The sequence below is a fragment of the Salmo salar genome, chromosome 24 (genome assembly GCF_965601325.2).
Source record: "Salmo salar chromosome 24, fSalSal1, whole genome shotgun sequence".
Taxonomy (NCBI): domain Eukaryota; kingdom Metazoa; phylum Chordata; class Actinopteri; order Salmoniformes; family Salmonidae; genus Salmo; species Salmo salar.
The window spans coordinates 7,120,774-7,147,560 of record NC_138314.1 but is presented as its reverse complement, the minus strand read 5'-3'; the positions used below and the strand labels follow the sequence as shown (position 1 = coordinate 7,147,560).

At 43.8% G+C, this 26,787-nt stretch overlaps 1 protein-coding gene across 2 annotated transcripts; it reads left to right on the top strand.

The window, feature by feature from the left end:
* Nucleotides 1-20,460: 20,460 nt before the first annotated feature.
* On the top strand, nt 20,461-24,177 carry selenop (selenoprotein P). Of its 2 annotated transcripts, none has more exons than XM_014171135.3 (5): nt 20,461-20,586; nt 21,357-21,587; nt 21,756-21,968; nt 22,101-22,218; nt 22,356-24,177. In XM_014171135.3, the coding sequence occupies exons 2-5, from the start codon at nt 21,385-21,387 to the stop codon at nt 23,025-23,027; spliced, it is 1,206 nt and encodes a 401-aa protein (XP_014026610.1). In that variant the 5' UTR covers nt 20,461-20,586; nt 21,357-21,384; the 3' UTR covers nt 23,028-24,177. The 2 variants fall into 2 exon arrangements, with proteins under 2 accessions (XP_014026610.1, XP_014026611.1); XM_014171136.2 differs by having other exon boundaries at nt 20,474-20,586; nt 21,360-21,587.
* Nucleotides 24,178-26,787: the final 2,610 nt, after the last annotated feature.

Here is a 26,787-nt window from a genome sequence, read left to right as displayed (position 1 = left end):
GGACAAAATCAATATGGATAGCTGTCTGAATAGCTGTCTGAATCTCACGGAACCCTTATGATCACTCGGCTAAGCATGCCTCTCCTTAATGTCAATATGCCTTGTCCATTGCTGTTCTGGTTAGTGTTTATTGGCTTATTTCACTGTAGAGCCTCTAGTCCTGCTCATTATACCTTACCCAACCTTTCAGTTCCACCACCCACACATGCTATGACATCTTCTGGTTTCAATGATGTTTCTAGAGACAATATCTCTCTCATCATCACTCAATGCCTAGGTTTACCTCCACTGTATTCACATCCTACCATACCTTTGTCTGTACATTATACCTTGAAGCTATTTTATCGCCCCCAGAAACCTGCTCCTTTTACTCTCTATTCTGGACGTCATAGACAACCAATTCTCACAGCTTTTAGCCATATCCTTATCCTACTCCTACTCTGTTCCTCTGGTGATGTAGAGGTGAATCCAGGCCCTGCAGTGCCTAGCTCCACTCTTATTCCCCAGGCGCTCTCTTTTGATGACTTCTGTAACCATAATAGCCTTGGTTTTATGCATGTTAACATTAGAAGCCTTCTCCCTAAGTTTGTTTTATTCACTGCTTTAGCACACTCTGCAAACCCGGATGTCCTAGCCGTGTCTGAATCCTGGCTTAGGAAGTCCACCAAAAACTCTGAAATCTTCATCCCTAACTACAACATTTTCAGACAAGATAGAACGGCCAAAGGGGGCGGTGTTGCAATCTACTGCAGAGATAGTCTGCAGAGTTCTGTCCTACTATCCAGGTCTGTACCCAAACAATTTGAACATCTACTTTTAAAAATCCATCTCTCTAAAAACAAGTCTCTCACCGTTGCCGCCTGCTATAGACCACCCTCTGCCCCCAGCTGTGCTCTGGACACCATACCTGCTGTTTTCAACCAAGATCTCGGTGATCACTGCCTCATTGCCTGCATCCGTAATAGGTCAGCGGTCAAACGACCTCCACTCATCACTGTCAAATGCTCCCTAAAACATTTCAGTGAGCAAGCCTTTCTAATCGACCTGGCCCGAGTATCCTGGAAGGATATTGACCTCATCCCGTCAGTAGAGGATGCCTGTTTTTTTTTTTTAAATGCCTTCCTCACCATCTTAAATAAGCATGCCCCATTCAAGAAATTTAGAACCAGGAACAAATATAGCCCTTGGTTCTCTCCAGACCTGACTGCCCTTAACCAACACAAAAACATCCTGTGGCATTCTGCATTAGCATCGAACAGCCCCCGTGATATGCAACTTTTCAGGGAAGTTAGAAACCAATATACACAGGCAGTTAGAAAAGCCAAGGCTAGCTTTTTCAAGCAGAAATTTGCTTCCTGCAACACAAACTCAAAAAAGTTCTGGGACACTGGAAAGTCCATGGAGAATAAGAACACCTCCTCCCAGCTGCCCACTGCACTGAGGATAGGAAACTCTGTCACCTCCGATAAATCCACTATAATTGAGAATTTCAATAAGCATTTTTCGACGGCTGACCATGCTTTCCCCCTGGCTACCTCTACTGCGGTCAACAGCACTGCACCCCCCACAGCTACTCGCCCAAGCCTTCCCCATTTCTCCTTCTCCCAAATCCAGTAAGCTGATGTTCTGAAAGAGCTGAAAAATCTGGACCCCTACAAATCAGCCGGGCTAGACAATCTGGACCCTTTCTTTCTAAAATTATCTGCCGAAATTGTTGCAACCCCTATTACTAGCCTGTTCAACCTCTCTTTCGTGTCATCTGAGATTCCAAAAGATTGGAAAGCAGCTGCTGTCATCCCCCTCTTCAAAGGAGGGGACACTCTTGACCCAAACTGCTACAGACCTATATCTATCCTACCCTGCCTTTCTAAGGTCTTTGAAAGCCAGGTCAACAAACAGATTACCGACCATTTCGAATCCCACCGCACCTTCTCCGCTATGCAATCTGGTTTCAGAGCTGGTCATGGGTGCACCTCAGCCACGCTCAAGGTCCTAAACGATATTGTAAACGCCATCGATAAGAAACAATACTGTGCTGCCGTATTCATTGACCTGACCAAGGCTTTCGACTCTGTCAATCACCACATCCTCATCGGCAGACTCATAGCCTTGGTTTCTGAAATGATTGCCTCGCCTGGTTGACCAACTACTTCTCTGATAGAGTTCAATGTGTCAAATCGGATGGCCTTTTGTCCGGGCCTCTGGTAGTCTCTATGAAGGTGCCACAGGGTTAAATTCTTGGGCCAACTCTTTTTTCTGTATACATCAATGATGTCGCTCTTGCTGCTGGTGAGTCTCTGATCCACCTCTACGCAGACGACACCATTCTGTATACTTCTGGCCCTTCTTTGGACCCTGTGTTAACAACCCTCCAGACGAGCTTCAATGCCATACAACTCTCCTTCCGTGGCCTCCAACTGCTCTTAAATACAAGTAAAACTAAATGCATGCTCTTCAACCGATTGCTGCCCGCACCTGCCCGCCCGTCCAGCATCACTACTCTGGACGGTTCTGACTTAGAATATGTGGACAACTACAAATACCTAGGTGTCTGGTTAGACTGTAAGCTCTCCTTCCAGACTCACATCAAACATCTCCAATCCAAAGTTAAATCTAGAATTGGCTTCTTATTTCGCAAGAAAGCATCCTTCACTCATGCTGCCAAACATACCCTCGTAAAACTGACCATCCTACCGATCCTCGACTTCAGCGATGTCATTTACAAAATAGCCTCCAATACCCTACTCAATAAACTGGATGCAGTCTATCACAGTGCCATCCGTTTTGTCACCAAAGCCCCATATACTACCCACCACTGCGACCTGCACGCTCTCGTTGGCTGGCCCTCGCTTCATACTCGTCGCCAAACCCACTGGCTCCAGGTCATCTACAAGACCCTGCTAGGTAAAGTCCCCCCTTATCTCAGCTCACTGGTCACCATAGCAGCACCCACCTGTAGCACGCGCTCCAGCGTGCTACAGTCACCCCCAAAGCCAGTTCTTCCTTTGGCCGTCTCTCCTTCCAGTTTTCTGCTGCCAATGACTGGAACGAACTGCAAAAATCTCTGAAACTGGAAACACTTATCTCCCTCACTAGCTTTAAGCACCAGTTGTCAGAGCAGCTCACAGATCACTGCACTTGTACATAGCCCATCTATAATTTAGCCCAAACAACTACCTCTTCCCCTACTGTATTTATTTATTTATTTATTTTGCTCCTTTGCTCCCCATTATTTCTATTTTGCACTTTTTTCCACTACAAATCTACCATTCCAGTGTTTTACTTGCTATATTGTATTTACTTTGCCACCATGGCCTTTTTTGCCTTTACCTCTCTTAACTCACCTAATTTGCTCACATTGTATATAGACTTATTTTTCTACTGTATTATTGACTGTATGTTTGTTTTACTCCATGTGTAACTCTGCTTTGCTTTATCTTGGCCAGGTTACAATTGGAAATGAGAACTTGTTCTCAACTTGCCTACCTGGTTAAATAAAGGTGAAATAAAAAATAAAATAAAATGGACACTCCAAGTACATATGCTTAAATCATCAGACTTATTTTAATGCGCTCTAAAGAACAACATATACTTAGTTTTACCTGCATTCAATACTAATTTCAGGTTAATAAAGTTTTTCTGTAACATAATGAAGGCAGACCGTAGTTCAGATAGCGCCTGTTCAACCATGGGGTCAATAGCATACACAACAGCATCATCGGCATACAAGTGTAGGTTACATATTTTGACAGACAAGTCGATATTGTCAATGTAAACAGTAAAAAGTTCAGTACCCAGAATTGACCACTGCAGGACACCTTTCGTAATATCCAGGAAACCTGATTTAACACCATCAGTAGATATACAGTACATTGAGTTCTATCTGTCAAGTAATTTTTAAACCAGTTACAAGTGGATTATTTATCTTTAGGCTCAGCTAATGGTATATGTATAAAACATTTATAGATCTAACTTAATGAGATTATATATAACTCTTTTAATAAATGCCTAAATATTAGATCAACTTACCTCAGAGTAACTTAACATTTTTAGATAATCAAGAGTAGTGGCAGGCAGGAAAAGTGTTTGTCACGTCCTGACCAGCAGATGGAGCTAGTGTTTTAGTTTTGGTCAGGACGTGGCAGGTTTGTGTTTGTTAAATGTTGGGTTGATGATTGGGACTTCCAATTGAAGGCAGGTGTGTATAGTTGCCTTTGATTGGAAGTCCTATATAGGTGTGTGTGTTTGTCTTTGGGGTTGTGGGGAATTGTTCTGTGTTGAGCCTATGCTTTGCAGACTGTCAGTTTATCGTTCGTTTTCTGGTTTGTTATTTTGGCATTCATTTTGATAGTTAATAAAAGTCAAGATGAGCCTGCACATACCTGCTGCGTTTTGGTCCTCTTCTCTCCAGTACGACATTTTTAAGGATGAGTACAACTATTTTTATGACAGAATTCCCCACCAAAAAAGGACCAAGCAGCGGAAGAAGGCTGGCGAGGTAAGGGAGACCGAGAGGCACCCCCAAGATTTTTTTAGGGGGGGGCACAAGGGCTGTTTGACGGGGCAAGAGCTGCCCGCCAGTCAACAGTCGCCAGAGCTGCCCGCCAGTCAACAGTCGCCAGAGCTGCCCGCCAGTCAACAGTCGCCAGAGCTGCCCGCCAGTCAACAGTCGCCAGAGCTGCCCGCCAGTCAACAGTCGTCACCAGAGCTGCCCGCCAGTCAACAGTCGTCACCAGAGCTGCCCGCCAGTCAACAGTCGTCACCAGAGCTGCCCGCCAGTCAACAGTCGTCACCAGAGCTGCCCGCCAGTCAACAGTCGTCACCAGAGCTGCCCGCCAGTCAACAGTCGTCACCAGAGCTGCCCGCCAGTCAACAGTCGTCACCAGAGCTGCCCGCCAGTCAACAGTCGTCACCAGAGCTGCCCGCCAGTCAACAGTCGTCACCAGAGCTGCCCGCCAGTCAACAGTCGTCACCAGAGCTGCCCGCCAGTCAACAGTCGTCACCAGAGCTGCCCGCCAGTCAACAGTCGTCACCAGAGCTGCCCGCCAGTCAACAGTCGTCACCAGAGCTGCCCGCCAGTCAACAGTCGTCAGAGCTGCCCGCCAGTCAACAGTCGTCAGAGCTGCCCGCCAGTCAACAGTCGCCAGAGCTGCCCGCCAGTCAACAGTCGCCAGAGAGGTCAGACTGCGCTGAACTGCCGGAGTGGCCAGACTGCGCTGAACTGCCGGAGTGGCCAGACTGCGCTGAACTGCCGGAGTGGCCAGACTGCGCTGAACTGCCGGAGTGGCCAGACTGCGCTGAACTGCCGGAGTGGCCAGACTGCGCTGAACTGCCGGCGTGGCCAGACTGCGCGGACCTGCCGGCATGGCCAGACTGCGCGGACCTGCCGGCGTGGCCAGACTGCGCGGACCTGCCGGCGTGGCCAGACTGCCCGGACCTGCCGGCGTGGCCAGACTGCCCGGACCTGCCGGCGTGGCCAGACTGCCCTGACCTGCCGGCGTGGCCAGACTGCCCTGACCTGCCGGCGTGGCCAGACTGCCCTGACCTGCCGGAGTGGCCAGACTGCCCTGACCTGCCGGAGTGGCCAGACTGCCCCGAGTTGCCAGACTGCCCCGACAGCCTGGAACGGCCTGCACCTGAGCCACCTCCAGGATAGGTGGGTTGGGGAGGGAGGGTGTAGCACAGTGCCGTCGTTGACGGCAGCCACCCTCCCTTCCCTCCCTTATGGTTTAGGGGTTATTGTTTGTTGGGGTATTGGGGATTTTCTTGTTTTTCTTTTTTAGGTGCATTCCGGGGTCTGCACCTTGAGGGGGGGGGTACTGTCACGTCCTGACCAGCAGATGGAGCTAGTGTTTTAGTTTTGGTCAGGACGTGGCAGGTTTGTGTTTGTTAAATGTTGGGTTGATGATTGGGACTTCCAATTGAAGGCAGGTGTGTATAGTTGCCTTTGATTGGAAGTCCTATATAGGTGTGTGTTTGTCTTTGGGGTTGTGGGGAATTGTTCTGTGTTGAGCCTATGCTTTGCAGACTGTCAGTTTATCGTTCGTTTTCTTGTTTGTTGTTTTTGTATTCGTGTTGATTTAATTAAATGTTCAAAATGAACAACTGCACACCTGCTGCGTATTGGTCTACCTTTTCTGATGACGATTTCGCATTATCGTCAGAAGACGAAGATACTTGTGACAGTGTTTGACTTTTTTTTGTGACATACAGTACGTCAGAGGTCACCTTTGAGGGTGCCACTGGAGGGCACCCTTATGTTTTCTAGTGTCCAGGTGAACCTCCCCTGGCTTATTGGGTTCACCTGGTGTATGACTATTTAGGTCCTCTGTGGACTGGGCCGGTTGCACAGGTCTCTTGTTTTGTGTCGTGTCTTTGGCTATGCCGGATTAAGTGATATGACATGCTATTCTATAAAATCCTTTCTCTGTAATTAATATTACCTGATTGAGCTAATCATGTAAATGTCATTAACTAGAAAGTCGGGGCACCACGGAAGAATGTTTATAGAGCTGTTATATTCCGAATAAACTCTTAAAGACCTAGTAATATTTTACATCAATAGCAGTCAATATTAATCGTCACCTTATTTTCAGTCTCATATGAAAGTTGTAAATTCTTGGTTATCTTCACGAACCCTGGCTAACAAGTTGAATCAGCAATACGAAATTGGGTTTAATTATTTATTTACCAACTACCTAACTAATCACACAGAATTACATATACACAGAATACAAATTATGTCATACAGAAAACGTCCCTGGTGGACGGAACCTGTATGAGGCTTGTTACACAAAGAGAGGGGGTTGGGCTTGAATGAAAGAGCGGGAAGACTGATGAACAAAGGAAGCAGCTATGCTATCATAAATACAGTATCTCATGCATTCTAAATTACCGCCCATTTGGAAAAGGAAAATGCAATAAATATTTACTCTGAGCTGCGCTTCGGTAGGTCGGTCGTAGATGCTGGCCGTGTTGGCCAACAGAGATCTTCCTGTCTTCGGAAGAATGTCTCTGGTGGTAAATTGGATACTTTGTAGTATCTTCGTTGTGTGTTAGACTGGATACGTCGTCCGTCCTTTCCTAGCCCACGTTTACAGCGGCCGCTGCTAACTCAACGGCTAGGAATGATCGCTTCTGTAGTGAATAAGAGTTCAAAGTTCATACCATTCACAACCAAAGCTCACGCTGAGGTTGGCTTAGTTCTGTACTTGACATGTGAGTCCTTTTAACGCAGAGGCTGCAGACCTCACGTACCCGGAACAGGCTGGTTTCATTTTCGTCACTGGCTTATATAGTGGAGAGGGGAGGAGGGTGTGTTTCATCGTTTATAACCCATGTCTTTTCACAGGGGCGGGCCACTGATTGAGTAGGACTCTTTCCTTATGAAAACCCAATTCTCTCAATTGGAAGCTAAAATTGCATTTAATCTCCTAACAAACAGTTTCAATATCAAACATTTAAATTGCACAACAATTCCATGTGAATCTGATAACTAGAATGTGTAGACTTTCCCAGGTACAGTTTATGTCGTCCTGTCATCAGTCATAATGTCTCAGATGACAACCGAACTGACATCCATACTCATTAAGTACCTGGTATATTTCCAACTGGTTCTATTACCGAAATATGGTTCCTTTCCCCCCACTTGTTTGATGTTCCCAGACTCTCTATATTTAACAAGGGCTATTCTAGAGTCCTTCAGTAGGGTCAGAGAGAGAGGGGAAGGGAGAAAGGTATTTATGGGGGGTCATAAACCTTACCCACAGGCCAACGTCATGACATTTGTTTAGTGATTCATGCGGCAGTGTGTTGTTGTTTTTGCTGTTTAAGCGGCAGTAAATGTTCTGGATTTGTCCTCACCTCTGCCTGCTGTGTTTCTCTGCTCCTCGGGGGGGGGGGGGGGGGGGGGGGGCTAGTTACCCCACGTTACCCTATTATATCATAGAATAAAACGTAGATCACCTAAACCTGTGTTAACCTCAGACCTTGTTTTCTGTGTATATCCCAAAACTCAAATTATTTCCCCATTGAACCAGAAGTGGAAAATGTTAACTAATTTCTGTTTTTAGGGCTACAAGCTGATGAGCTTTGTAGCGAGGAATAGTAATGGTGTCTTTTTGTAGGCACTAATGGAGGCTAACTCCGCCATGGCTCGTTGGCCAAAGCTTATGGGGAAATTCATGTTTTTTTGTATGGTTTTTGGTATAAATGCTGAAAATAGCGTATGTTGTAAACACAGGCTTAGGATATGTTATCTTATGTTTGTTCTACTGTATGAGAATCTTCATCGGCTAACATCACTTTTTGTCAATTTGTTAAGCATTTATGTCATCAAAATAAGCACATAAAGGCTTCATAATCATGTTAACAGACTGATATTCTCATAGAACAAAACGTATAAGATCTCCTAAGCCTGTGTTAATCTCACATTATTTTTGGTGTGCAGTATATCCCAAAAAAACGTTCTTTCCCCATGAATTTCCTGCTTAAAGCAGGTTGATGTTTATTGTCATGAATCTTGCCCTGGAGCCAGAACTCCAGGGCGACTCCAGCTCCATGGGCAACTCCAGGGCTGTCAAAATTGGTTATCTTAAAAATTCATAAAAACAAAAATGAGCTTTTTGGTCATAATTGAAGGTTAGGTTTAGGCATTAGGGTTAGCAGTGTGGTTAAGGTTAGGTTTAAAATCATATTTTATGACTTTGTGGCTGTGCCAGCTAGAGACCACTCGCAGAGCTGCCTCCAGGGCAAGATTTGTGACAATAAATGCCAACCTGCCCTTAGCAATGGCCAATGAGCCAGAGGCAGAAAATGCTTACTAATTTCAGTTTTTTAGGACTACAAGCTGGTCCGGGGCCTTAGCATTTTTTTATTTTATTTTATTTTTACAGGGACAGTGCATATTAATCAACGTTTCAGTAAAAGTGCTGGTTTCAGCCAGCTGGCAAATTTTTAAACTGCAGTCCCTGGGCAGGTTGTGGATAGAAGCATTACATTTGGTACAAACATTCCTTAGGTTTGTAACAAATTGGTTGTGACTAGATAGAGTACATCTGACTGAAAGTGACTTTTCGTAGCCGGTTAGGAGAGCCTTTTAGCTAACCCTTTCCTTAATCTTAACATTAACCTAACTCTCCTAACCAGCTATGTTAATTCTCCTAACCTGCTGGGTAAGTTCTCCTAACCTGCGATAAAAAAAGTCACTTCTGGTCATAGCTGTAAATCACCAGGTCAAAACCATTCAAACTTAACCTGGAAGCAAGTTAAATAAAATGGCTGCCATAAAAGCTGGTATCTGACAGATAAAATAGGAACTGATTAAATATTTTCACCAGGAAGCTGAATTCAAAATGGCCACTAATGTAGACGGTAATGAATCCACAGGAATTTTTAAAACACCTTTTAATGTGACATTTTAATTTAAAAATAATTAAATAAACTACTAATACATCAAATGTCTTAAGTTCTGATTAGTGTAGAAAATAAAGTACTTAGGGCTCTGGTTCACATGTGCCACAATGGCACAATGTAGTGCATGATAATCCAGAATCCTAGCATCGACACTTCTGAGAACATACATGATCGCTTTTTCAGCCACACCTCCGGTGTTCTCTGCAAGCTTTGGCAGCGTCTTAGAAGAGTGTCCACAAAGGAGTCCAGTAATCAATTGTTTTAGCGCATCCAGATATTTCTGGTGAAGGTCACCAGAACGATTTCAGAATTGTCTTGTCATAGAGAACACAGCTGGTGTATCTCTCAAGCAATGTTAACCAGCAGATTGGTTACAGCTGGACTAGGGTCGGACAGGTTTCCTGGGTAGATTAAGACACAGCGGAGGCGGCAAGAGAAAAAGGTACCCATACAGGGATGAGAAATGCGTTGTACTCCGAATTGTTCCATTATCCCAACCGTTACACAAGGAGATTGAATGACTGCTAGCTTTTCTGGAAAACTGCAGTTTTCATCCTCATGCTAGCAAGCAGTAGCCACAACAGCCATTATGGAATGGCACGTAGCATTGAACAAAAAAGGGGCTGATTGGCTGATTCTGCCATTCCAAAATGATCAGGGACCCACGATGTAATTCCGTTTCCGTAATTCCGTTACCGTATGTAAATCCACTTCACCAAAATCTTTTTTTTGAAACTCAAGGCGTCATGTCAAAGCTGACACCCCATTTTCTCTACAGACATCTTTGAATCTTAATTCGGAGCAGATTATTTAAGTTTTGGGAAAACATGGTTGCATGAGAAACTGAGATTTTACCGTAATTCTGTTATCAAACTTTGCATCTGCACAGTTCTTCCAGTAAATGCATTTCATTTCATTATTTATTTACTAACTAAATAATAAAACAGAATACACATACACACTTACATGAGACAAAAGTCCCTGGTGGACTGATAAGATATGACGGCTTGTTACACAATGGAGAGCAGGTGGGGAAAGAGATAAAGGGACATTTATCGTGTATACATTGTATAACTATTCTCACATTAATCATATACCTTGCACATGAACCACCGCCTGTCTGGGTAAGAAATGTAATGTATTTATGTATAGATGTCTTTGTTCGTCTCTCTGTTGCAACCAATCAATCCTTCCATGGGAAGGGCTTGATGGGTGTAAGGCTCTGGTTGTCCACCAGAGGTCACAATGTCCTTAGTTGTCCGTGCCATCAATGATGCACCAGTGATAGTCTGAGGTGAGCTTCTCGCCTCTTTTCTTCCGTGGGTAGGTTGTCAAAGTTCTAGACCCCTTTACATGCACAACTGCAGACAGTCAAGGTTTTGGTTTAGTGAGGTTATCATCTTCACCTAATGTTTAGAGTTTAAGAGTTTCTAACCATTTCAACGTGTAGCCACAGCTGCACGCTTTCTGGTCTGGGAGTTTCAACCATTTGTAATATTTAGCTAACACTTCACGTCTGCTGGTCTGAAGATGTTAATTCTTAGCGAGTCTTTTTAAGCACTCTGGTTGGAAAGGGTGGTTCCGTCACACTAACACGCTCTTCTGGCCTCATTCGGGGCGTGGCTTAGTTGATGTGCAACGGACATGAAAAAACATTCTCTTTAGAAAACCAAAATCACATTCCTATCATGACAAAAATAGTTGAATCTTTCTTCATATTACATTAACATCATATTGGATGGAAACTTGAAAGCCAAAGGGGGTTTCCTTCCTAAGTTACAGTATTTGGTTCATACAGTTTTTAATAACCTCACAAAATGAAAAGCAATATGACATGATTATTCCCACTGACCATTCTTAACATTCCTATCTTAGAAATATTGTTCCAATATTAGCTGTTTGGGTGTTATAGTTTTGGCTGCAAAGGCATTCCTTTGGTTGTTACTGAAGAGCAGAGAGAGAGAGAGAGAGAGAGGGTCCCTCTCTCTCTGGTGTTTTACATGCCAGCACCCACACACAACCCACTTGTTAATGAATATTTGTTAGTGGTTACCCTTTTCGCACGTACAAACAAATGGGTGTGATCATTCTACAGTGCTCCCCGCAGCGTACGTTCAAACCCTTGTGATTAGAATGCTTATTTAGAACGTCCAGTTTCGATTGATGCTACAGTCAGAATTTGAGCTAGCTACACTTTTCTTCAAACATTTTGCACAAAGAGTCTATACAAAGTTACAGTACCAGTCAAAAGTGTGGACACACCTACTCATTCAAGGGTTTTTCTTTATTTTTACTATTTTCTACATTGTGGAATAATAGTGAAGATATCAAATCTATGAAATAACACACATGGAATCATGTAGTAACCCAAAAAGTGTTAAACAAATCAAAATATATTTGAGATTCTTCAAAGTAGCCACCCTTTACCTTGATGACAGCTTTGCACACTCTTGACATTCTCTCAACCAGCTTCATGAGGTAGTCACCTGGAATGCATTTCAATTAACAGGTGTGCCTTGTTAATTTGTGGAATTTATTTTTGGAAGATTTTATTATCAGTGTTGGTTGCACACGTCAATTCTCTTGATAAGAATTGTACTGAAAAACCCAATGTAAACCTCATACACAATGTTTGAAATGTTTAAAATTTAAATAAGATCTGAGGTACAGGGAAACAGGGGGGTCAACTGTGCCCGTAATTGATTTAGCTTATTCCCCCAAAAAATATTTGGGGTATCAGGTTGATTGTGGAGGTCTGCACACTGTGAAATGTATAGTAATTTAGACTAAGAATTCATTGAGATACCAATCTGTCATTACCACAAATGGGGGCCATGATGAAGTTAATGCGAGAAAAATAAGTTCAATGTAAATGTGCATTCTGCCAGTGTTGGTGTATACTCAGTTGAGGGTCTTAAATTTGAGTGACAGTGCTTAGTGCTTCACGCTGGTTCTATCATTCTAAATTTGGAGAGCCACTAGAATGTAGCTTGGGCTAACCTTGCCCCAATCTCATTCTTATCAAGGTTAGTGTGAAACTGTTATGTTTGGTCTCTCTTTTCCTTGTGAAAGTCAATATGGTTTCTAGGTGGTATGGAACATGAGATTTGAAGGTTGTTTTTTGTTTGGCAAGTTAAACATGTTTTGACAAGTCTCCGGGACTGTCACTGCAAACAGAATGTGGTAAGAGCTATGTAAACAATGGTTAAACATTGAGAGATTTAGTCACCTGAATCTATAGATACCTTGTTTATGTGTGTATTTTAGATTGTAAAACCCAGAAGGAAGGGTTTGAAATGATGAATTAGTAAGAGGGCACCGAAGAGAATGGCTGACGTTTTACATGCTCCTAACCAACTGTGCAATTTATTTTTTTTTTTTGCATTGTTTGTAACTTATTTTGTACATAATGTTGCTGCCACCATCTCTTATGACCAAAAATAGCTTCTGGACATCAGAACAGCAAGTATTCAACCTCGACCTGGAAGAAGCTTTTTACTTTAACGAGTCAAACGAGAGGGATATACTGCTTTACAGGAACAGGCCCAAATCCCCGTTCATTGTGTGAAGACAGAGGAAAAGTGGGCGCGGGTCGGGATGCCTTCTGAGAATCCGTAGACGAGCGACTAAACTCCCACTGCCGTCTGTTCTACTGGCTAACGTGCCATCATTGGAAAATAAAATTGATGACCTACGATTATCCTACCAACGGGACATTAAAAACTGTAATATCTTATGGTTCACCGAGTCATGGCTGAACGATGACACAGATAATATAGAGCTGGTAGGATTTTCCATGCCACGGCAGAACAGAGAAGAAGCTACGTCTGGTAAGACGAGAGGTGGGGGTGTGTCTATTTGTCAATAACAGCTGGTGCATGCTATCTATTATTAAATAAGTCTCGAGATATTGCTCGCCTGAGGTAGAGTATCTTATGATAAGCTGTAGACCACACTATCTACCAAGAGTTCTCATCTAAACTCAGCAAAAAAAGAAACGTCCCTTTTTCAGGACCCTGTCTTTCAAAGAATTTGTTAAAATCCAAATAACTTCACAGATCATTGTAAAGGGTTTAAACACTATTTCCCATGCTTGTTCAATGAACCATAAACAATTAATGAACGTGCACCTGTGGAACGGTCATTAAGACAACAGTTTACAGACAGTAGGCAATTAAGGTCACAGTTAAGAACATTTAGGACACTAAAGAGGCCTTTCTACTGACTCTGAAAAACACAAAAATAAAGATGCCCAGGGTCAGTGCTCATCTGCGTGAACGTGTCTTAGGCATGCTGCAAGGAGGCATGAGGACTGCAGATGTGGCCAGGGCAATACATTGCAATGTCCGTACTGTGAGACGCCTAAGACAGCGCTACAGGGAGACAGGACGGACACCTGATCATCCTCGCAGTGGCAGACCACGTGTAACAACACCTGCACAGGATCGGTTCATCCGAACATCACACTTGCGGTACAGGTACAGGATGGCAACAACAACTGCCCGAGTTACACCAGGAACGCACAATCCCTCCATCAGTGCTCAGACTGTCTGCAATAGGCTGGACTGAGGGCTTCTAGGCCTGTTGTAAGGAAGGTCCTCACCAGACATCACTGGCAACAACGTCGCCTATGGGCACAAACCCACCGTTGCTGGACCAGACAGGACTGACAAAAAGTTATCTTCACTGACGAGTCGCAGTTTTGTCTCACCAGTGGTGATGGTCGGATTCGCATTTATCGTCGAAGGAATGAGCATTACACCGAGGCCTGTACTTTGGAGCGGGATCGATTTGGAGGTGGAGGAGCGGGATCGATGGTCTTGGGCGGTGTGTCACAGCATCATCGGACTGAGCTTGTTGTCATTGCAGGCAATCTCAACGCTGTGCATTACAGGGAAGGCATCCTCCCTCATGTGGTACCCTTCCTCCCTTCCTTCTGTTAGTCACATGTCTGTGGAACTTGTTCAGTTTGTCTCAGTTGTTGAATCTTGTTATGTTCATACAAATATTTACACATGTTAAGTTTGCTGAAAATAAACGCAGTTGACAGTGAGAGGACGTTTCTTTTTTTGCTGAGTTTATATTATTTGTAGCCATCTATTTACCACCACAGACCGATGCTGGCACTAAGACCGCACTCAACCAACTCTAAACAGCCATAAGCAAACAAGAAAATGCTCATCCAGAAGACCTACCAGTGAAGCATCACAGGCTAGTATGAGCGGTAGCTCCAGGTTGTAGTGAACTAAGTAGATGTCTCTTAGCTTCCTCAAAAGCACTTTGGCTTTTCTGTGACCATTTCCAATTGACATCTTTCTGCAGTAGAGCAGTCATAGGCTTAACTATGACAGATAGATTTTGAATGAATTTGCCAGAATAGTTAAGTAACGAAAGAAAAGACCTGAGCTCAGTGGTGTTTGTAGGAATGGGAGCCTTCTCAATAGGTTCAGTTTTCTGTTTCATGGGGTGTATTCCCTCTGCATCTATCACATGACCTAGATAGGCTATGCTGTTCTGGAAGAAATAACATTTCTCCTTGATTGCACTTTGTCTTTTTAGCACTTCAAGATTTCTCATGTGCTCTTCTGTGTCACGCACTGTGATAAGTATATCATCAATATAGCAGATTACCCCATCTCTCCCTTGTAGTATCTGATCCATCATTTTCTGAAAAATAGCTGGCGCACAGGCAACACCATAAGGAAGCTTGTTGACCTTAAACAACCCCTTATGCATATTAATGGTGAGATAGTGCTTAGAGCTAACTGTACTTGCTGGTATGCCTGATGAAAAATCCAGCTTTGTGAACTTCTCACCCCCTGTCAGCTTTGTGAACAAGTCCTGTGTACTTCCAGCCACGGATTGATAGTTACCTTGTAATCTCCAAATGTTGTTACAGTATTTTCTGTTTTTGGTATACACACAATTTGGAGCAGCCCATTCACTGTAGTAAGAAACCCTTCTGACTCCAACTTGACTAGCTGTTTTTCAACAGCTTCTGTAAGTGCATACGGCACTGGGCGAGGCTTGCAGAATGTAGGTACCGCCCCATTAGTTACATGTACCTTGGCTGTGATGCCTTTTAGCATTCCCAGCTCTGGCTGAAACACAGAGGAATATTTTTCACACAAACCCATTAATGTCTCTACAGCTGTTACTCTGTGTACACATGACCAGTCTAGCTTCAGCTGACTGATCCAGTCTCTACTCAGCAGGGCAGGACCATTTCCTTTGACCACCAGCAAGTCTATCATTTTTGTGCTCCCATTACACTTGACTTTGACTGAGATTTTCCCTCTTAGAACTAGTGACTGTTTACGGTATGTTTTTTTTAACAGTTTGCAGGGCTCAATTTTGCCTTTTTCAATGTGCGGTTGTACAACCTCTCTGATATCACAGAAACTGCTGCACCTGTATCAACTTCCATTTTGAGTCTCACATCATCTATCCTTACGTACCCATAGTATGGTTTAGTCATGTCTTTACCTGTATCTAATGTAAACTGTTCAGTTCCATTTACGTTACCCAACTCATATTCAGTGAGGAAAATGGCTGATGTCCCTTTTATCAGACGTCTGGCTCTCATTTGAGATGTAATGCTCATCACTCTGGCGCTTGAGTGCGACGCAATGCTCATCTCTGTTGCAATGACATTCTTGTTCACTCTCTCGCTGGTGTGCGTTGCCCTGGTGCTAATCAATCAATCAATCAAATTTATGAAGCCCTTCTTACATCAGCTGATGTCACAAAGTGCTATACAGAAACCCAGCCTAAAACCCCAAACAGCAAGCAATGCAGGTGTAGAAGCACAGTGGCTAGGAAAAACTCCCAAGAAAGGCCGGAACCTAGGAAGAAACCTAGAGAGGAACCAAGCTATGAGGTGTGGCCAGTCCTCTTCTGGCTGTGCCGGGTGGAGATTATAACAGAACCTGGCCAAGATGTTCAAATGTTCATAGATGACCAGCAGGGTCAAATAATAATCACAGTGTAGAGGGTGCAACAGGTCAGCACCTCATGAGTAAATGTCAGTTGGCTTTTCATAGCCGATCATTCAGAGTATCTCTACCGCTCCTGCTGTCTCTAGAGAGTTGAAAACAGCAGGTCTGGGACAAGGTAGCATGTCCGGTGAACAGGTCAGGGTTCCATAGCCGCAGGCAAAACAGTTGAAACTGAAGCAGCAGCCAGGTGGACTGGGGACAGCAAGGAGTCATCGGGCCAGGTAGTCCTGAGGCATGGTCCTAGGGCTCAGGTCCTCCTCCGAGAGAGCATACTTAAATTCACACAGTACACCGGATAAGACATGAGAAATACTCCAGATATAACAGACTGACCCTAACCCCCCGACACAAACTATTGCAGCATAAATACTGGAGGCTGAGACAGGAGGGGTCAGGAGACACTGTGGCCCCGTCTGACGATACCCCCGGACAGGGCCAAACAGGAAGGATATAACCCCACCCACTTTGCCAAAGCACAGCCCCCACACCACTAGAGTGATATCTTCAACCACCAACTTACAATCCTGAGACAAGGCCGAGTATAGCTCATGAAGATCGAACCCAAGGGGGGGCGCCAACCCGGACAGGAAGATCACGTCAGTGACTCAACCCACTCAAGTCGCACACCCCTCCTAGGGACGGCATGGAAGAGCACCAGTAAGCCAGTGACTCAGCCCCTGTAATAGGGCCAGACTACACTCAGTCATAGGACCTACTGAAGAGATGAGTCTTCAATAAAGACTTAAAGGTCGAGACCGAGTCTGCATCTCTCACATGGATAGGCAGACCATTCCATAAAAATGTTGTTCTATAGGAGAAAGCCCTGCCTCCAGTTGTTTGCTTGGAAATTCTAGGGACAGTAAGAAGGCCTGGGTCTTGTGACCGTAGTGTACATGTAGGTATGTACGGCAGGACCAAATCGGAAAGATAGGTAGGAGCAAGCCCATGTAATGCTTTGTAGGTTAGCAGTAAAACTTTGAAATCAGCCCTAGCCTTAACAGGAAGCCAGTGTAGAGAGGCTAGCACTGGAGTAATATGATCACATTTTTTGGTTGTAGTCAAAATTCTAGCAGCTGTGTTTAGCACTAACTGAAGTTTATTTAGTGCTTTATCCGGGTAGCCGGAAAGTAGAGCATTGCAGTAGTCTAACCTAGAAGTGACAAAACCATGGATTAATATTTATGCATCATTTTTGGACAGAAAGTTTCTGATTTTTGCAATGTTACGTAGATGTAAAAAAGCTGTCCTTGAAACAGTCTTGATATGTTCGTCAAAAGAGTGATCAGGGTCCAGAGTAACGCCGAGGTCCTTCCCAGTTTTATTTGAGACAACTGTACAGCCATCAAGATTAATTGTCAGATTCAACAGAAGATCTCTTTGTTTCTTGGAACCTAGAACTAGCATCTCTATTATGTCCGAGTTTAAAAGTAGAACATTTGCCGCCATCCACTTCCTTATATCTGAAACACAGGCTTCCAGGGAGGGCAATTTTGGGGCATCAAAACGTACAGCTGTGTGTCGTCGGCATAGCAGTGAAAGTTAACATTATGTTTCCGAATGACATCACCAAGAGGTAAAATATATAGTGAAAACAATAGTGGTCCTAAAACGGAGCCTTGAGGAACACCGAAATTTACAGTTGATTTGTCAGAGGACAAACCATCTACAGACACAAACTGATATCTTTCTGACAGATAAGATCTAAACCAGGCCAGAAGTTGTCCGTCTTGACCAATTTGGGTTTCCAATCTCTCCAAAAGAATGTGGTGATCGATGGTATCAAAAGCAGCACTAAAGTCTAGGAGCACGAGGACAGATGCAGAGCCTCGGTCTGACGCCATTAAAATGTCATTTACCACCTTCACAAGTGCAGTCTCAGTGCTATGATGGGGTCTAAAACCAGACTGAAGCGTTTCGTATACATTGTTTGTCTTCAGGAAGGCAGTGAGTTGCAGCGCAACAGCTTTTTCAAAAGTTTTTGAGAGGAATGGGAGATTCGATATAGGCTGATATTTTTTTAATATTTTCTGGGTCAAGGTTTGGCTCTTTCAGGAGAGGCTATTACTTCCACTTTTCGTGAGTTTGGTACACATCCGTTGGATAGAGAGTCATTTATTATGTTCAAAATAGGAGGGCCAAGCACAGGAAGCAGCTCTTTCAGTAGTTTAGTTGGAATAGGGTCTAGTTTGCAGCTTGACGGTTTAGAGGCCATGATTATTTTCATCAATGTGTCAAGAGATATAGTATTAAAAACCTTGAGTATCTCCCTTGATCCTAGGTCCTGGCAGTGTTGTGCAGACTCAGGACAACTGAGCTTTGGAGGAATGCACAGATTTAAAGAGGAGTCCGTAATTTGCTTTCTAATGATCATGATCTTTTTGTCAAAGAAGTTCATGAATTTATCACTGCTGAAGTGAAAGCCATCCTCTCTTGGGGAATGCTGCTTTTTAGTTAACTTTGCAACAGTATCAAAAATACATTTAGGATTGTTCTTATTTTCCTCAATTAAGTTGATAGGATCGGTAATGTCTTTCCAAGCTAGTCGGAAGACTTCCAGTTTGGTGTGGCGCCATTTCCGTTCCAATTTTCTGGAAGCTTGCTTCAGAGCTCGGGTATTTTGTGTATACCAGGGAGCTAGTTTCTTATGACAAATGTTTTTTGTTTTAAGGGGTGCGACTGCATCTAGAGTATTACGCAAGGTTAAATTGAGTTCCTCAGTTAAGTGGTTAAAGGAAGCAGGGTTATTTTTAGTTATTGCAAAGAGAAACTCAACAGTATAAAGCATTAACGTCCCAAAGAGGTTTATTTCCAACATGACAGCGGGTACAACATAGCCGGTTTCAAGCTGAATCCATCTGAACCTGCTCAAAGGAAGCACACTAGAATACCTTGGCAAACAACCAATGAGGGCCTACCAATAAAACTATACGCATCCAATCAGATACATATTTCCAATATCACGCACTGAACATGTGCATACTATTTTAACCAGGTGTGTGTAATAATATGCTACTTATCTCTCAAACACTACAGAAATTATTATTTTTAGGTCACTGTGATAAGCCTTTTGGTTACTAAAACCTCTTCATCATTGCCTTTCTCTGTGCATGCTGCCAGACAGCTCATAGGACAACTTTGGGGTTTGTCTTGCATTTATTTACAACACAGTGTAGCCTTCACGGGCAGCAAGTCCATGCATGTTACTTTCCATGTTACCGGTGTACTCCCCTCACTTTAATACACATACAAACACACACACATACAAACACACACACACACACACACACACACACACACACACACACACACACACACACACACACACACACACACACACACACACACACACACACACACACACACACACACACACACACACCACACACACACACACACAAACAAACTCTTTCTCCTCTGTGTTAGAGTTCTCTGTTTTGTGTCTGTGTCCAGTTAGGCAATCAGCCAATGTATTTGTGTTGGCCTGCGTAACGTGCTGGACACTGGCCAACCCCCACTCCCTCCCCTCACTCCCTTTTTTCACTTTTCCCCTTAAGAGAAAAAAAGAGTCAGAATGTTCTGTTTAACCATTCTGTTTCAGGCCAATGAATGAGACAGAGGTGATCATGCAGTAGTGAAAAAATCGAATTAAGGGGAAAATATTGGGCAATTACGTTTTAGTCGTGTCTTTATTTTCCTAGTGCAATGGCAGACAACAGACAACTATAAAGCTGTCCATGAGAGAGTTCACTTTCTTTCCATGTAACCCTTTCACACGCTCGAATTGCTCGTGCTTTAACTTGACTTCCAATCAAGTCCGGTTCGGAGGCGCTGTGAAACCAGAACATTCAACAGACAGAGAGCTGGCTGGTGGCCCGAGATTACTTTCCATGTGTTCTGTGTACTCCCTTCATAAACACTTTTCAGTTAAAATGTGATGACCATAAACTATTAACTACTAACTACAGTATGATGGTATTACAAAAGAGTGACTTATTAAACTGCTGTCGTGCAGGAATCTGCACAGACCCCTTGTTGAACTTTGTCCTCCTTTCAGGCAGGCAGGAAAACAACACTGCTAGCATAAAAGGGGGAGCAGAGAGAGTTGAGGGTTGTTGTTCTTCCAGAAGCTACTGCTAGACCGAGCTGAGCTGACTGAGGGACTTTTTACTAGACAGTAAGTGACCGCAAAATAATTTCCTAACTTTTTGTGCATGTTGATAAGACAGAGCGTAATTCTCTTTTTGATGTATATAACCTGTGATGCCCGATCACTTGAACAAATTGAGACAAAGTGTTTTGCTATTCCTTTAGCTTTGTTATTTTGCTTGTGTTGTCTCCATATGGCATATACGCTGTATTTGATCATTTCCAGTTGATTGGCAATTGTGTGTTTCTAAAATATGAATATGCAGAGAGAGAAAGAGAGAACTTTCTGCACTTAACCACCCACACCGAACCTTTATTTTTCTGCCGTTCATCAGTACGCCTTTGGTTGTGCAATAGAATTTCTAAATGAACAAAAACAACAATATCTATCCCTATAATAAAAGTCGAGAAATGTAAAACATTTCATACTAATTCCTCATTTCTTTCATGACAGCAAATAAATACTTCAAAAAATGTATCCCTTTCTTTGTCTCTTTTTTAATGCCATTGATAAAGAACTGATTTCCAGGCAGCATTGCTTTTAATTAATAAGTCTGATAAGGGAATGACTGAGGGAAAGAGACGAAATTTAGGAAGATTGGGACACAAGCCAAAATTGAGTTGATCTTTAACTATCTTGTGTCCAACTATCTACTACCAGGCACAGTATTGGGACACAGATAGAAAATTGTGACATAGCATTGAACTACTCTACAAACCCTGTCCTCATTACCTGAGCAGACTCTTACCTGACTTGCTTTATCGCTTTATATATATATATCTCATGCACCCCCTCAGCAGATCAAGCCTGCGGTGCAGCACCGTGATGTGGGCGGGACTAAGCCTGCTCCTGGCTCTCTGCCTGCTCCCTGGGGGCGGAACAGAGAGTGAGGGGGAGGGGACCCGCTGTAAGCCGCCACCTGGTTGGAGCATTGGGGAGGTGGAGCCTATGAAGGAGGTCATGGGCCAGGTCACGGTGGTGGCCCTCCTCCAGGCCAGCTGATTGTTCTGCTTGGTGCAGGCATCCTTGTAAGTGGACCAGATAGGGCTCCGTTCCATTTTGGACCCTCAGCCACTTTCCTACCCATAGTGGAGTGTGGTTGTTGTTATGCCTGTTCTTTTTGTTATTTCGTGATTTCTTTTGACCATCTCTCCTTATCCTCATGTTTCACTTCCCTGTTGTGTTCCTCTGAGCAGATTGGATGGGCTGCGCCTGAAGCTGGAGGGTCAGGGTCTGGAGAATGTGACCTATATGGTGGTGAACCACCAGGGGGAGCAGGCCCAGCGCCTACACACCCTGCTGAGGCAGAAACTGTCTGAGAACATCACGCTATACAAACAACAGCCCAAACAGGACGACGTGTGGCAGACCCTGGCTGGAGAGAAGGATGACTTCCTCGTCTATGACAGGTCAGCTCCAGACTGTGGTCTCTCTGTCTGTCTGCGGTCAGTCTACTCAGAAATACAAACCATGCTCATCATGCTGTCTGTTCCCCTAACAATTATCCTTCTCTCTCTCTTCTCTCTCTCTCTCTTGCCCAGGTGTGGTCGTCTGACCTACCATATCTCCCTGCCCTACTCCATCCTGGGTACTCCCTATGTAGAGAACGCCATCAAGAAGACATACTGCACACGCATCTGTGGTGACTGCTCGTATGAGGTACACACACACACACACACACACAGACACAGACACACACACACACACACACACTGGGCGTGTCTGTGTTTGTATGTGAGAATTAGCTCTGAGTTATGGAAAACAAACCGAGACCCCTCCTCTTTTCCCCCACACAGAGCCAGGAGATCCCAGCAGAGTGCAACAGGACAGTAGAGGCGAAGCCTGAGGGAGAGGAGAAGCCAGTCACCGGAAGGGAGACAACTCATGGTGGACACGGCCATCATCACCATGGCCACGGTCACAATGACAACCGCCATGGTCACAATGGCAACCGCCATGGTCACGATCACCATGGTGAGAGGGGGATGGGGCGCGGTCACGGTCGTGATCATGGGGCAGAGCGGCAGCAGCAGCACCAACATGACACTGAGGGGCTCCAACACGGCCAGGCCCAGGGCCAGTTGCACGTTGGTCAGGAGCATATGGGTCAGCAGGCGGTGCAACTGGGCCAGATGCCCCAGGAAGGCCAGCGAGGCCATATTATGCAGAATCCCTGAGTGAAAGGGATGTCGAGGTGAAAGGCGGAGCACAGCTGACAGTGGAAGGAGGGGTCTGATCTAAGTCCCTCATCCAAGGCCAGCTGATGCTGACACTGACGGAGGCTGTTTGGCGATGGGGAGAGCAACGAGCCAATCGGACTCTGACACTGTGATGAGGCGCTGCCCGCCTCCTGACAGTGACAGGGACTGATGGGCCTCAGGGAGACCTGACAGTGACGCTCGTCCCCCGCTGACTGACAGCAGCCTCAGCCAGTCATGTGAGCCTGACCCCTGGGTGTTGAGAGCTGAGGGTGAGGGCAGCTGTAAGCAGGGCCATGGCTCTGTGACAGTTACCTTGCTATACCTTATAGGCCTCAGATTAACATCTGTTAGACAAACACCGGGGCGAAGCGCTCTTATAACATCTTACCAACTAGTATTACCCTGGGATCGTGAAGCCACACCTGACAGAGAGAGATGGTAGGACACCCATTGGGTGTGGTAGGTGAATGCCAAGCCTAAACCCATTACGATATGGGGAAAAGGATGGCATTTGAGATGTGACCATAGCGATGGTAAGACAGCAAGGTAGGTGTCCTCCACCATCTCTTTCTCTGTCAGTGCGTTGGTGTCACCCTCCCAGGAGTGTGTGGGGTGATTATGTTAACGTTTCTCCTGCTCCGTTTTGCTCCCTCCATCCACAATGAAGGCAGGCGCAGAAACTACGCTCTAGTGGCATCTGTCTGACGTCCGGCTGGAGAGAGGGGAAAGGGAGGGACTTATAATATGACCACCCACTAAAGTTCTAAATATCGAGAGCTTCGGAAGGAGTATGTAGTAGTAGTTGCCTATGCTGAACAAACTGGCATGATGGCTGGGAGAGAGAGATCTGAACCAAAGTTGTTATACTCAGCGTTAGCAAAACCAATTTGGTTAAAATACATTATTGATAGTTCAGATTTTTTTGTTGTTAGGCCTCAAAAAATTGGGGGTCTCACTAACATTTTGTTTTTGCAATTGAATTAACTCTCAGGTGTTTTAGAGCAGTAGTGTTTTTCGTAGATAAAGCTTTCAAAACGTCAGTATCCATTGCTTACAGCTGTGAGGACGTGTGTTTAGTTACCGTCACTGAGTTATTTTAGTTTGGCAATGTTGCACACATATGTATAATGCATTCTTTGTGAACTAGCAAAACAAAAGAGTGAACACTTTTCAACTAGCAAAATATCGGGAACACTTTTCAACTAGCAAAAGAAACCATCTAGAATGAGAGGTGGGTAAACAGAAAAGATTGAACGATTGTTTGAATCCATTCTGTACTTAATGAAGGGCTCTAGGGGAAGACAACTGTCACCTTGAACACCTGATGCTTTGTACAGAGCACGTTCATTCTGACTGTCGACTGTTAGGTGGTGTAGCATGTAAGAAACGGTGAATAAAGATGGCTGATGCACTCATATTGCAATGTTGTCTTGTTTAACTACTCTGTGTGTATGTGTGTGTGTTTGTGAGTGAGTGTGCAGAGGGAGACACAGGAAAATATAGCCTTTTATAAGCCATGTTTATCTCTGACCTGTCACCTGACAGACAGACTGATCTTGAGATTGATTTGTTGAACTGCTAACAAAACAAGCAGTGATTGCGTAACATTTTCAGCCAATCATTTGAGAAGCTTTTCAGAGTGTTTTCACTGTCAAAGAATTTGTCACGTTGCCTACACGTGACTCACATGTTAGTCAAGTAGTGGGAGTCATATGACCACAAAAATGGGTAACACTTTATTTGGATAGTCCATCTGTACATCCTCAACAGACTATCAGTAACATTTCAACTAACTATGTACTAACCCTAGCTCTAACCCTAAACTTAACACTTATCCTAACCCTAAACATTAACCCTTACCCTAACCCTAAACATTAACCCTTATCCTAACCATAAACATTAACCCTTATCCTAACCAGAAACATTAACCCTTACCCTAAACATTAACCCTTACCCTAAACATTAACCCTTACCCTAACCCTAAACATTAACCCTTACCCTAAACATTAACCCTTATCCTAACCCTAAACATTAACCCTTACCCTAACCCTAAACATTAACCCTTACCCTAACCCTAAACATTAACCCTTACCCTAACCCTAAACATTAACCCTTACCCTAATTCAAAACCTAGCCGTCACCTTAGCAAGCAGTTGCTTAGCAACGTGTAGTTTGTTGATAGTATGACCATCTACAGATGGAAAATCCGGACGATCCATATAAAATGAGACCCAAAAATGTATCGTTGTAATAATCATGGGCAACTTTAAGTAGTTTGTGTGTAAAGTTTGATGCATGGTTTTAACAGTACATTAAAGCACACTCAAACACTATTATTTTACATAGAAAAAAACTTTGCCTGCAATTCAGAACAATCACCACGAGATAGAAGAGGAGGTCTGTAAAAGGTTCTAGAGCTCTCCTGCCAGAGTGCATCATTTTGTAGGTGCAGCCTGTAGACTAGTTCTTACCAGAATACAGGGTGAGTCAGTGTTCCTTTTCAGTGCCTGGTTGAAAACACTTCATTTTAACATTCTGTCATAAAGAGCACATGTTCAACTTCATAAGAGGTTAAATAATTTTAAAAAATGACCATAGTAATGTGCCTATTAAGTGCCAAATAAAGTAACAGGGTTGACGATTTCTTCGTAAATCAGCCATAAATCTACTTGTGACAGGGGGAATGGAAGCTTGCTGTGTACGACAGAGTGGCAATTGAATCAAGCTTCGCAAAAAATGTGAAATTATAAAAACAATTCCAGCCTGTCTATCTATGGGTAACAGGGTTGACATTTGATAATCGACCCACTCAGTTTCCCACCACAAAACACCAGAAAATGTCCAAAAAGAGTAGAACCAGCTGACCTGCTTCTCCTCTATGATTTTACTATTAGATGTTAAAATATTTTAAAAGGAATAGTTTCACCATATTAAAATGATAGCTCAGTTCACGTAACAGGGTTGACCTTAAAATGAGGGACAGACGTAAATGAATCATTAATCACATTCAATAAATAATTATCTTCAGAAATGACTTTGTCAAAGCAACAAAAATAACTAGGGCTTCACGATGAGGGTGAACTTGGATACATTTGGGGATTAAGTGGGTTAAAATCTTCCTAAAGTGATACAAGGGTTGACGGAGTGACATGTCAAAATGTTGAATTTTAGCAAGCCTTTACTCATATAAAAAAACACTCAGTGTGGTCCATATTATAGGGCACTTCATTTATTATAACTTCATTTATTATAACAAGCCTTTGAAATTCAATATTGGTGGACAACTTCTAATTAAAATATCAAAAGGGACGCAAAAGGAACTATTTTTGTGGAACGACCCAGTTATGAGAATAGTCAACTCCCTCTCTGTGTCTGTCAGTGGAGGCTGCTAAGGGGAGGTTGGCTCATAATAATGGCTGGAATGGAGTGATGCGTATGATAACATTCCAGCCATTCAACACCATTCCAGGGGCTCCCGAGTGGTGCAGCGGTCTAAGGCACTACCGCATCTCAGTGCTAGAGGCGTCACTACAGACCGTGGTTTGATTCCAGGCTGTATCACAACTGGCTGTGATTGGGAGTCCCATAGGGCTGTGCACAATTGGCCCAGCATTGTTAGGGTTTGGCTGGGCTAGGCCGCTATTGTAAACAAGAATTTGCTCTTAACTGACTTGTCTAGTTAAATAAAGGTAAAATTGAAACAAGTCCAGCCATTATTATGAGCCGTCCTCCCCTGAGCAGCCTCCAATGGTGTCTATATAGTAGGCATAATATTGCTGCAGTACGCTAATAATAGTTGCGTTAATAAAATGTATGATCCTACTGAAATCCTTAGTTTAGCTACGTAAGTGTATGTAAAACTTCCGACTTCAACTGTATATTAAAAAAAAAAAAATCGGTGTAAAATCTTTTAGCTGATCCAAGATTTCCTCAGATAAGGCCCTTGAAAGTCACCGTCACTGAATTCACATAGCTAGTCAACAAATCAAACATCAATCAAAACAGACCTTTTTACTGTGACCAGTAG